The sequence below is a fragment of the Schistocerca serialis genome, chromosome 2, assembly GCF_023864345.2.
Source record: "Schistocerca serialis cubense isolate TAMUIC-IGC-003099 chromosome 2, iqSchSeri2.2, whole genome shotgun sequence".
In the NCBI taxonomy this organism is placed as follows: domain Eukaryota; kingdom Metazoa; phylum Arthropoda; class Insecta; order Orthoptera; family Acrididae; genus Schistocerca; species Schistocerca serialis.
The window spans coordinates 363,651,754-363,665,020 of record NC_064639.1 but is presented as its reverse complement, the minus strand read 5'-3'; the positions used below and the strand labels follow the sequence as shown (position 1 = coordinate 363,665,020).

Sequence of the window (13,267 nt, the reverse complement as noted above, 5' to 3'; positions counted from 1 at the left end):
CGCTGAGTGGAAAAAAAAGGAAAAAAGAAGCTTGGAAATGTCGCGGACTGGACACAGGTCTTCTGATAGCAGTCAGACGGTGTTACTGATCAGTACCGAAAGCATGTACCGGATCGTCGCTTACGATTTATAAATGAACATAACAAGAAAACGTTTAGCCACCCAGAAGCGTTTTCTTGTTATGTTTATTTACAACAACTAACACTGAGTAGACGTACTCGAGAGTAAAATTAATATGACGAATTGTCTGAATGGCAATGCATTTGCCATCTGACGGTATTTTATCTACTTATAGTTACACTACTGCAATTTAGGTGTTGTGGTCATTGTCAGGTGACTGATCACAACCCTTTCGAAATTGCTTCCATTTCATACCATCTTACATGTCAAAAACTACATGTTCTTTATTTGCCCATACAGGTCAAGTTAATGGCACTTGCATGGTTTATTAGAATATGAAGCAAATCTCCCCTGCAGGTTATTAAAACATGAAATATAAGTCGTTTAGAAAGGATAGTAATGAATCACTTGACATTGGAAACAAAATTGAAATTGCAAAACAAATAAAAAAACAATCAACTGGCAAAAGTAAATCCACATGAATGGGACTCCTACTGATAAGAACATCATTAAGTTGACGAAGTCGCCGGTACCGTAAAATCTGACGACGATGAACAGGGAATATCGCGAAAACAGTGACAACCCAGTTGAAGGTCAACTCATGCCGACTCCCAGTTACCTCCACTAGCTGCTAATTCAATTAGATGCCTTTGGTTCGGAATCCGCTTTATATCACCATCGAACCCAAAAGTTACAGTGACTATCCACATCGTCTAAATTTCAAAAAATGGTTCAAATGGCTTTGAGCACTATGGGACTCAACTGCTGTGGTCATAAGTCCCCTAGAACTTAGAACTACGTAATCCTAACTAACCTAAGGACATCACACACATCCATGCCCGAGGCAGGATTCGAACCTGCGACCGTAGAGGTCGTGCGGTTCCAGACTGTAGCGCCTTTAACCGCTCGGCCACTCCGGCCGGCGTCTAAATTTCCTGGCGGGCCATAATTACAATGATCTCTAGAGCACCTCAGTACTTTTTTACCATTATATCAAAGTATGAGGCCAAGTCTGCCAAAAATCACGCCAATTTTCTGGTTCTAGTAATTCATGATGACAGGGGTCAGGGGTGAATACAATTTAACGAAGATTAATTTCATGTCTTAATATGAGAGGGTCATTTCTGCCTCTGAAGGCAACGGGTATCCTTCCCATAGTTTCCTGTTGGATTATCACTAACATGGAAAAAATGTTACACTTGTAAAATTGTGGACTTTCATGTTGCAAAAATTCCTGGGTAGTTTCACTTCAGTTATATGCGATATAAAACTGAACCGCTTTTCCCAAGATACGTCGAATGCTTTCTTACTGAAAAAAAGTACATTAACCATTTACAGAGCCTTGAACATAATTTTCCATAATCTCGATAAGAAACAACGTATCGAATATGTTACACATAAAATAAGTTTGTGTGTGTGTGTGTGTGTGTGTGTGTTTGTGTGTCAGATTACAAGGGCATGTGGTAACATTTGATGAACTAACAATGATCCAGCAAAGAGGCGATTATTTTGCTTTGTGGTTAATTTTTGTCTATTAACCGACGCCTGTATTCGCTTTTGATAACCGAATAATGGGATTAGATGGGTCTTACGAACAGGATTAATAGGTGTAACGTTTGTTGCTGTTTGAAACGGAAAGTCTCGAAATAAACAGTCGGGATTGTGTAACATGTCTGAGGTACAATTTTTTATCTGACGTCACGATGAATGATAGAAAAACAAGGATTCATCATTTAGTTTAAGTTACTGATGTACACATCATCGAGGGATCACCAATTTAGTATTGGAGGGCAGCGTGGAGGGTAAAAATCGTAGAGGGAGACCAAGAGATGAACACACTAAGCAGTTTCAGAAGGATGTAGGCTGCAGTAGGTACTGGGAGATGAAGAGGCTTGCACAGGAGAGAGTAGCATGGGGGGCTGCATCAAACTAGTCTCAGGACTGAAGACCACAACAACAACAACAACAACAACTGATATACAGGGAGAACAGTAATGATAGCAGTACCTATCTTGTGGGCCCGACAGGAGTTCTGCCTTAAACGATGACCAACGACCACGAAGGTGCAGTTGGGAGGACTCGTTCACCAAATACCTTTAGCTATCAATATAAAATGATGGCTCCAGAATGTTTTTCGTAGAATAGTCGATTCTGAGACATAACTCAAAGAGGAGTACGTGCTTGACTATAGCTACCAGGAATTTCGAAATTCGAATCATTACAAAACGTCCACACGCACAGAAACATCATAACGCACACTTAAGGTACATTGTTTTGGGGATGGCAATGGGTCAGCGTACTTCCTTGGGGAAAGAACGCCGCTATTTTTGCTTCCTCAATGATGAAGCGGTGGCCTCTGTCAACCACAAATTTCTCGGTCGAGCGTGCTACTGGCAATTTAACTGCAGAACACACTGTTTCACATAATTTCTTGATTTACATCGAGAATAGTACTGGTTTGCTGTTAAATTTGTATACCCAATACCAACGACGCTCATAAACTCGGCACTGAGCGCCCATAGGCTCCTCCTCCAATATCAACGACTTGTATTTGTTTGGGTTTGTTTTGTGGGAGGCGACCAGACAGCGAGGTCATCGGTCTCATCGGATGAGGGAAGGATGGGGAAGGAAGTCGGCCGTGCCCTTTCAAAGGAACCATCCCGGCATTTGCCTGGAGCGATTTTGGGAAATCACGGAAAACCTAAATCAGGATGGCCGGACGCGGGATTGAACCGTCGTCTTCCCGAATGCGAGTCCAGTGTGCTGGAGGAGGAGGAGGAGGAGGAGATTAGTGTTTAACGTCTCATCGACAACGAGGTCAAAATGGTTCAAATGGCTCTGAGCACTATGGGACTTAACATCTATGGTCATCAGTCCCCTAGAACTTAGAACTACTTAAACCTAACTAACCTAAGGACAGCATACAACATCCAGCCATCACGAGGCAGAGAAAATCCCTGACCCCGCCGGGAGACAACGAGGTCATTAGAGACGGAGCACAAGCTCGGTTTAGGGAAGGATGGGGAAGGAAATCGGCCGTGCCCTTTCAAAGGAACCATCCCGGCATTTGCCTGAAGTGATATAGGGAAATCACGGAAAACCTAAATCAGGATGGCCGGACGCGGGATTGAACCGTCGTCCTTCCGAATGCGAGTCCATCCAGTGTGCTAGCCACCGCGCCACCTCGCTCGGTCTAACGGCTTGTAGTCTAGTACGAATTCCTCAGTCCAGATTTTTAGACACGAGTATAAAAGCCATAGAGTCCAATAAATTCTTCATTTATATTGGCAGTAGTAACCACCCAAATGCCTTGTAGAAAGCCCATTTATAAAGTTACACTGTTTTCGATAAATTACTGACTTATATTGGAAATCATAACGGTCTACATATACCGTCTTGTAGAAAGCTCGCAGCTACAAGCGACGTATCGATTTCAGTGCGAAGTGTCAATCACACGCATGGAAACGATATGTACCAGTTTTTCAATTAACTGCTCAATTGTGTTGGTAATAGTAATGGTCCGAACACAATGCCTTGCAGCACGCCTGTTGCTAAATTTGCGTCTGATGACGTCTAAGCTACCCTTTAGACTTTGGAGTACCATACGATGCTTAACAATGGTAAGGATGGACAGTACTCACCGCTTACGCGTAAGCGTGTAGGACTCGCGCCGGCCGCTGGTGGAGAAGCGCATCGCGCACGCGTAGAGGAGCGCCGTCGCGGCGGCGTGCGCGCACTCTCGCCGGAGTCGTGGCGCCGCGTCCCGCGCACACACACGCACAGTCCCTTCCCGTCCCTCCGGAGTCCCCGCCCACCCTCTGCAGCACTCGCACAGCGCACGCGGCAGTCCGGAGCGCACTGACGTCTCGCCGGCTACTGTGCCGCAGTGCGCGACCAGGCGCGGCGCTGGCGCTGTCTGCCGGCCGCCGCCGCAACCGCCGCGCGGCTCCATTCAACGCTCGCGACCCCGCCCGCCAGTGAATGGGAGGCGGGCGCTACGTGCGGGTCTGTGCGCTTCCTCTTGTCCTCCAACGGCTGGCCGCTTCCGGCGCCCCGTGCGAACCTGCTACAGCGGAAGCTTGCAGAGCATTTAAGACGCGACAGGGCAGGTAGCTCACGCTTCGTCACCCTTCGCTGTTCTGGCCGTTGCCCAGCACGACCCTCTGGTTTTTCGGCATCAAAGTTTCGTCCACCGCCGACTGTTTAGGCCAGTATTACACTATCAAATTTTTTTGTCAAAGATTTGCTCAAAGATGTGATCAAATATTCCGTCAAATATATTTGACAAAGATCTTTGACGTAGCGCTAGAAGGGGTATTACACTGTCGTCATATTTTTCGTCAAAGTTCAAGATGGCTGACAACAACAACTTGTTATTAACAGCAGCAGTTGCATGTACCACAATTGCACTGTGTGCATATGCGGAAGAGAAGCGGGGGGAAAAAAAGGAAACATACCTGGGTGAAGCCGTGGGTTTTACGCGACGACACGATAAAAACATTCAACAAAACTTGCTACGTGAGCTTATAGTGGAGGACGTGAAGTCGTACATCAATTACTTAAGAATGGATGAGCATACATTTCTGTATGTGCTCAATGAAGTGTATCCTCATATCACAAAGCACAATATTCACTTAAGAACTGCTACATCTGCAGAAGACAGGCTCACTGTAACACTCCGATTCCTTGCTACAGGAGAGGGTTGGGTTAGGTTAGGTTAGGTTAGGTCAGGTCTCCAATCTTCGTAATCTGTTTTTGTATTCAGCGTGCCTCACGTTGTAAAGCGCCTCATCAGCTTCATACATCTCTATTAATTTTGTAGATGTCGGCACACACCAATTGTATTTACCGGCAATGTTTATAAAAACACTACAGACGACAGAATGTAGCGATGCTAGCCCTCCATGTGGTATCATGTCACATTGCAGTGAACAGAAGACAAGCGACTTCTTTGATCAAATCTACAGCGAGGCCCTAGATTTGATCAAATATTGGACGACATTTGACAAAGTTCCCTATTACACCATCAAATATCTTTGACAAAGATATTGGACAAAGATACTTGACAAAGAAATTTGATAGTATAATACCGGCCCTACGTCCGTTTGAGCAGCTGCCAGACAGAGCCAGAAAACAAGCTACACTGCGCATGCGCATCTAAGATGACGTAGGACGTCCGTATTCCGTGCCTGCTCTGCTCATTCTCTTTTCGCCGCATTTATGTTTGGAATTTCGTGCGTATTGGGGCATGACGTCGCCATGTGCAGCACTGCGGTATGGTGTGCAGAGGAGACATACGGAGCTACTGTACCTCCGTTTATTGTTTTACCACATTCTATCCAAAAATGGAATGCAAACAAAGGAAGCAGTTCTTTGCGTAACATGCATTTCAAAACTAGACTCTACAGCTCTTAGTTTGGCACCTATTGTATGTTCAATTCAAAACTGTACTAAATACCTGCCGCGCGAGGGTTAGCGGTGCGGTTTTAGGCCTCTTGCCACAGTTCGCGTGGCCCCCCCCCCCCCCCCCCCCCGTTCCCATCAGAGGTTCGAGTCCTCCCTCGGGCATGATGGGTGTGTGTGATGTCCTTCACGTTAGTTAAAGTTAGATTAAGTAGTGTGTAAGCCTAGGGACCGATGACCTCAGCAGTTTGGTCCCATAGTCCTTATCACAAATTTCCAAATTTGCTAGATACCTATCTTGGAATACCTTGGCCGAGCGGTTATAGGCGCTTCAGTTTGGAACCGCGCGACCGTTGCGGTCGCAGGTTCTAATCTTGCCTCGGGCATGGATGTATGTGATGTCCTTAGGTTAGTTAGGTTAAGTAGTTCTAAGTTCTAGGGGACTGATGGCTTCAGCTGTTAAGTCCCACAGTGCTCAGAGCCATTTGAACCATTTGGAATACCTGCCGCAGCAGAGGTTAACTGAAAACGAGGACCATGAATGACTGACCGCCGTACATGAAGTTTCAAGTAACAAGACCATTCATTATTTTTTCAAACCAAAAAATATTAATTATAGTCTTTGCAATAATATTTTCTGCAAACTAACAAAGAATTCTTATTTACTCTTAAATAAAGGCTTTCGTGGCCTTTTTTTTCAGATCCTAGCAGATCTATCTATGTATCAACCGCAGACTAAATCCTGAATGACACCTTGGATTCTGATGGTGGCAGGTCGATAACTTCGAAGAAAATGAGGCGAGTACATCACCCTATCATCAGTGAATCTGATGACGAGGTGAGTGATGAATTGCCATCCAACCATTGAACTATCTTACGAGAAAGAGGACTATTAGGAAGAGATGCTGGACAAGGAACAAGGGAGAAAAGGGATCTTCGTAAAATACTTCGATATTTGGGATTGCAATATGAGATGAAGGGAGGTAAAAACAAAACGTTCACCTGAAACCTTTATGCTCGTGCAGGAATAAGAGTTCACAAAAATTATCTGCTGAAAGACGTCAAATATTTTTAAGGAACACTGGGGAATGGCGAATTTCAATCAGTGATTATTGTTCATGTCGCACAGTGTAGAACTGAGAGACCCAGAAAGGACAAGATGCAGGAAGGGAGATCGCTACTACAGGGCAGTTACAGTCTCGTAACATGCTCTGCTTAGTGATGAAAGAATACAGCTGTGGAAATCATGTTTCTTGTGTGTATTACGTGAAAGCAGGAAATATGTGGAAACAATTACTGAAAAAAGAAAAAAAATGGAAAAAAGAGCCATTCCGTCTTGAATCATTTAAACAGACACGCGAGATACAGATCGGCTCAAGAGTGAAGAAAGCGAAGCTGCCAGAGCCGGTGTCAGAGAATTTCGGAGGAAAACACCAACCCACGAGAGTCGCTACTCAAGAAGAGACTGTAGTAAAACAATTTCGGTCCCTATATGAAGAGTATGCTAAAGAAATAAGGGCTAGTGGCTATGAGTCCCGCAGAGCTTTTTTGAGAGGGAGATGAAACTCAATACAAAAAGACCAAAAGTAGTCACCTGTGCAACCTGTTAAAAAAGGAAAATTCAACTGAAACTTGCTCCAGAAAGTGAAAACTTGAAGTAATAAAAGCTACGTAAGAATGTCACGAGGCAGCATATCCAGCTGCCGATGAAGAAACTGGAAAGAACAATAACGAAACACAATTACATTTGATTTGCAACAATATCTCCCAACTCCTTTACTTACGGTTGTTATGGACGTACAATCTAACAGTTACGACTTTGAGGAGTGACTACTAAACAGTTATTTATGGCATAGAGCTGAAGCTGCAACAGGAACTAATTAAGTGGGATGCTGCTTGTTCACAGTCATTCAACATATCAAACAAGAAGTGAAAACAAGGCCAAAAGAAGGACAGCCATACTGCAGTAATGTGCATGTTTGCCCTTCAAAAGTCCCCATCCTTGGTAATAATCGATCATAGATTCCTTATTCCAGGACACTTCAACATGGTGTGTGATTCATCGCACAGTTTGATAGAGTGCAAGAGAAAATCTTTCGCCGGCCGCTGTGGCCGAGCGGTTCTAGGCGCTTCAGTCCAGAACCACGCTGCTGCTACGGTCGCAGGTTAGAATCCTGCTCAGGCATGGATGTGTGTGCTGTCCTTAGATTAGTTAGGTTTACATAGTTCTAAGTTCTAGGCGACTGATGACCTCAGATGTTAAGTCCCATAGTGCTTAGAGCCATTTGAAACATTTTTGAAAAACTTTCAACTGACCTACAGAACTCCCTCGGGCGTGGATGTGTGTGTTGTCGTTAATTTAAATTAGATTAAGTAGTGTGTAAGCCTTGGGACCGATGACCTCAGCAGTTTGGTCCCATAGGAACTTACCACAAATTTCCAGTTTACCTACAGCACACAACTGGACTCAACAGATAAGACAAACTGCGGAAAAGAAGAATTTCGCCGCCGTGGAACTACAGAGAAACGATTTTCTTGACTAAACTGTCTTCTTGAAAGCCCAACTGCAAATCACACTAAAGACACGGAGAGTAATCTTTTGCAATTAAGGCAGGTCAAGTGACTTATTCTTCTTTTCAGCGATCACAGGGCCTGTAGACCACGCGCCGCATCAACGATCTGCTATCTCTCGTTGTCTCTCTCTAGCCTATGGGGATTCCTAATGCTGCGATGTCCTCCTCTATGTCATCTTTCCACGGTGTGCGAGGTCGCCCCAGTGGTCTTGTGGTTTGGACAGTGCCCTCAAATGCCTACTTAGGAATTCTGTTGGTTTCCATTCTAGCCAGATGCCCATCCAGTCAGGGACTATTATTTATAAAACATCAATTGAAAAAGAGAAACCGCTTAAAACTGTGAGCTGGAGAAGACGGCAAAAAAAAAAGCAACCATTTCGAAAAATACAAAATTCCGCATGAGGAGGAGAAAGATTTGACGGACCCAATACGTTTTATTTCTCCAGTGTTCCAGTTCATTTGCCAAAATTTAGCAACATCGAGCAGTGCTGGGAAAATTTACCGTGGAACAGACGATGAAGATAAAGTGCCATGAATATTTTTGAACATAACTATAATTTTTTCCTCTGTGTTTTCCAGTATGTATGTAGAATAAATGATTATGTTCGTGAATATCGATGCTTCATCTATTGATTTATTAATCATTTACAAGAGCCTGCAGAACCACATTTTTCGTAAGTTACAATCGTTGCTCAATACAGAATGATTTCATGAGTGTAAAACAGTTCAAGTCCACAAATTTTAAGGCACGCTAGCTTTAATGTTGAAGATCAGTGACTAAACTTTATTTTAAAAGGAAAACCAATTTATACTGATGAATCAGTTTGGGACACAATAAGCACCAAAACTGTTTTTTGTCACCATTGCAGAATTTTGCACTAGTATGGAAACTTTTAATTGAGATTTGCCGGAATTCTAAATTTTGGACCTGATACACTATCCACTGCAAGCACAGAAACAGATTTATCCACTGCGCACAATTCAATTGAGTTACATGAGTCTACGGATGTTTAGTCATGTCCCAAACGAGCTACATCTAGTAAAGTGCTCACAGCTCTTAAGGCATGCATTTCAGAGCCCATGTTTACCGGACATTTTTCTTATTTTGATCCACACGGCCACATCTCAAAATGAGGAATACGTTTTTAACATCCTGTATTTAGCCGCTCTGACCATATTTGGGATAAGCATATCTAAACTGCTTTGCTCTATGTGCTAATACATTATCGACTTGGCACGAAACACTTGGATGTAGTTTACTGCACTTCCATAACTTGGCTGAGGTTTAAATGCGAACATTTTAGGTTAGGTTTACCTGCTACTGTCATTAAATGAAACAACAAGTTTACTGTTAGCATTCACTGTTTATTTGTCTCCACGACGCGTTTCAAAGGTTTAAACCTCCATCATCAGGTGGATTTACATTTGTTAATATGACAATTGTGTGTGTGTTGTTTTACGATATTTTGGAAGAACTTGAGACACTGTCTCCAGTGGTCACACTTTCCATTCACTGTCGTAACACATCACATGTATACTGTCATAGTTTGTACACAAATATGGCGTCGGAAACTATTAATTAATGTCATTTGTTAATATGAAATTATTAATAGTTTTTCCTGGTGACTGCACAGACGAATCATCCGTGACTCAGGAGCAGCATTTGTCGGTGGGCTCCTACTAAACTTCTTTGCCTTCGTTAGTTGTTGGAAATTCGGTTCTCTCAGTGACTTCTGTTGAAGGAGTAAAATTCTTTTTCTGTGACTCGAAGAGTTCTTCATCTATTTGAATTGTGGTTACTCTTGGATATGCAGCTTGAAACAAAACACTCACACCTATCTGCTTAATGAGTCTTCGTGGATTAGTAGCTGTTAGAAACAAAGGCGGAGGGGGAGGGTAGTTAAGAGTACGCCATAGTCTTTCCCACTATCTTACAGCGTACTCTTAACTGATGCATCACACAATTAAAAAGAAAATCTCACAAATGGTAGTCACTGTTTGGTTCCACTGTTTGTGGCTCTGAGCACTATGGGACTTAACATCTTTGGTCATCAGTCCCCTAGGACTTAGAACTACTTAAACCTAACTAACCTAAGGACATCACATACATCCATGCCCGAGGCAGGATTCGAACCTGCAACCGTAGCAGTAGCGCGGTTTCGGACTGAAGCGCCTAGAACCTCTCGGCCACCAAGGCTGGCTCCACTGTTTGTTGTTCTGTGGTTTATTCCTCACAGAACGGTGATTCTTTTGACAATTTTATTATCTAGTGCCTTCCTAGATAGAGCTTATTGCTTACGATGTGCAACGTAAGTATTACGTAAGATGAAACAAAAACCTATATTTACCTGCTGTAACCAATAAATCTGGCGGAGCCCTTCAATATTACATGTGATGGCGTCGCTATAGAAGCAACAACTGACTGTAGTTTTTCGTTGTCGACCAGAGTTGCCAATGTAGAGAAAAAGGCACAGCAAATTCTTAGCAGACGTGTACACTTGCCCGACGTCGCCCTGCCTATTTGCTGAAATACACTTACGATGAAGTTTAAGACAAGAATGAAGTCAATGTAATGGACAAAGACACAATACAAGTTCGGTTAGGCGATATTATGTGACTAAGGTCGCGCGAACAAAATTAGCATTTATCGAGCTTATTTTGTAGCGAAGGCACCATGGAATTACAGAAACGAATGATCAATAACTGTTAAGATTCAACTCCAGTAGCAAACGTTTTGCATTATGCTGTGTTTTACTGTTGGAATCCCGAGAGCGTAAGTTCCTAAAAGAGTCAACCGACGTATTGTTTCCTCGAAAGTGAATCTCATGAGAACACCATGAAGGTAAAATTAAGGAGATTCTCTCACACACGGAAGGATTACCAGCAGCCGTTTTTGCCGCAAGCTTTTCGCGACTGGCAAAGGTAATGGGGGAAGCCTCAGGGGAACACAAAACACCTCCGCCAGACACTGTAAGAGGATTTCCGAGATGTAGATGTCATCAGAGCAAATGAAAAATACCACGAGCTGGGGGACCAGGTACCTAATTTATGAACGGTAGCAAATAAATCTCCCACGTGAGACAAAATTACTGACGTAATTATCGCGCAAAGGTAAGTTTCTAGCAACTCTTGTTTGCACGCAGAATTTCGCGGTATCAAAACGAACACAGAGGTAACGCATGTGTCCTGAAGTGAAAGAAATCAAAATAAATTGAAATTAAATCACGGTAAATGACCTCAACTTGGCTCGAGTACGAATACACGAAGCTCCATTTGTCATGGTCGCGGTGTTTCATTTACATCTACATACATATTTCGCATGCCACCTTACAGTGCATGGCGCAGGGTACCATATACCACTATCAGTCATTTCCTTTCCTGTTCTATTCAAAAACATACCTTAGGAAGAAAAACAGTCTAAAAGTCTCGGCACAAGCCCTAATTTATCGCATATTCGTGGCCTCTACGTGACATGTTCGTTGGCGGGAGTAGAATCGCTCTGCAGTCGGCCTCAACCGCCAGTTCCCTAAATTTCAGCAATAGTGCCACGCGAAAAGAACATCGTCTTCCCTCCAGGGGTTCTCATTTAAGTTAGCGAAGCTTCTCCATAACACTTGAGTGCTGATCGAAACTACCAATAAGAAATCTATCAGCCTCTGAATTCTTCGATGTTTTGCCTTAATCCTGCCTGGTGGTGATCCCAATCATTCCAACAGTACTCAAAAAAGGACCGCACTAGCGTTCTAAAGGCGTCTCCTGTATTCTTAAGCTAAGCTTTCTCAAAATTCTCCAAATAATGCGAAATCGAGCGTTCGCCTTCCGTATTACCAACCTAACGTCCGCAGTCCATGTTGTACCGCTTTGGAATGTTACGCCTAGATATACAATCCATGTGACTGTGTCAAGTAGCACACTACTAACGATATTTTCGAACGTACGGGAATGTTTTTCATACTCATCCGCATTAACTTACAATTTCTTCATGTAGAGAAAGCTGCCATTTTTTTCAGTCATCGTGTATACTCCTACAGCCACTCAACGACGACACCTTCCCGTACACCACAGCGTCATCAGCAAACAGTTGAAGTTGCATTTCACCCTGCCAGCAATATCGTTGTGTACGTCCTGGGGCACTGCAGAAGTTACCCTTGTTTCTGATGAATTCTCGCCGTCGAGGGCAAGGTACTTGGTTCTATTACTCAAAAAGTCCCCGAGACACTCGCATACGTGGGATCTTTGTTAACAGTCTGCCGTGGAGCACCGAGTCTAACGCTTTCCCGAAATCTGGGAATATGGTTTGTAGGATGCGAAGTGACAGTAGGATAAGCTGAGCTTCGCACGAACGATGCTTTCTAACTCCGTGCTGATTTGTGAAGCTTTTCTGTCTCAAGGAAATTTATTCTACTCGAACTCAGAATGTGCTGATGAATTCTATAGCCAACCGATGTTAAGCATATTGGTGTGTAATATTCGAGTCCGTTCTATTATCTTTCTCACATACAGGCGTCACCTGCGTTTTTTTTTTTCAGTCGCTTGAGTCTTTCTCGCCAGCCGCTGTGGACGAGCGGTCCTAGGCACTTCAGCCTGGAACCGCACTGCTGTTACGGTCGCAGATTCGAATCCTGCCTCGGGCATGGATGTGTGTGATGTCCTTAGGTTAGTTAGGTTCAAGTAGTTATAAGTCTAGGGGACTGATGACCTCAGATGTTAACTCCCATGCCGGCCATAGTGGCCGAGCGGTTCTAGGCGCTTCAGTCTGGAACCGCGCGACCGCTACGGTCGCAGGTTCGAATCCTGCTTCGGGCATGGATGTGTGTGATGTCCTTAGGTTAGTTAGGTTTAAGTAGTTCTAAGTTCTAGGGGACTGATGACCTAAGATGTTAAGTCCCATAGTGCTCAGAGCCATTTGAACCATTTTTTGTTAACTCCCATAGTGCTCAGAGCCATTTGTACCATTTGAGGAACTGCAGTTGCAGTAACATTAGAAGTTCCACGTCAGCGTTAGCTAATTCGTTCCGTGTGCCGATCGCTTTTCGCTCGAAGACTCGACTCGCCACTCTCCGCCGCTGCCAGTTTGATTGAAAAGTGGACTACAGAAGCGTGGAAAGGAGGGCGAGTACACGAGTTCGCATGTGTGACCGAAGACTCGCTGAACTGCAACCGTTTGGTAT

General features: G+C 43.8%; 1 protein-coding gene across 1 annotated transcript in view; it reads right to left on the bottom strand.

Annotated features, from left to right (window-relative positions):
* The window catches only part of LOC126455987 (rap1 GTPase-activating protein 1-like), an 891,623-nt gene extending 887,551 nt beyond the window's left edge, over positions 1-4,072 (bottom strand). The window contains exon 1 of the mRNA XM_050091744.1: positions 3,762-4,072. Coding sequence (XP_049947701.1) covers positions 3,762-4,072 — 311 coding nt within the window. The remainder of the gene's footprint in view (positions 1-3,761) is intronic.
* Positions 4,073-13,267: the final 9,195 nt, after the last annotated feature.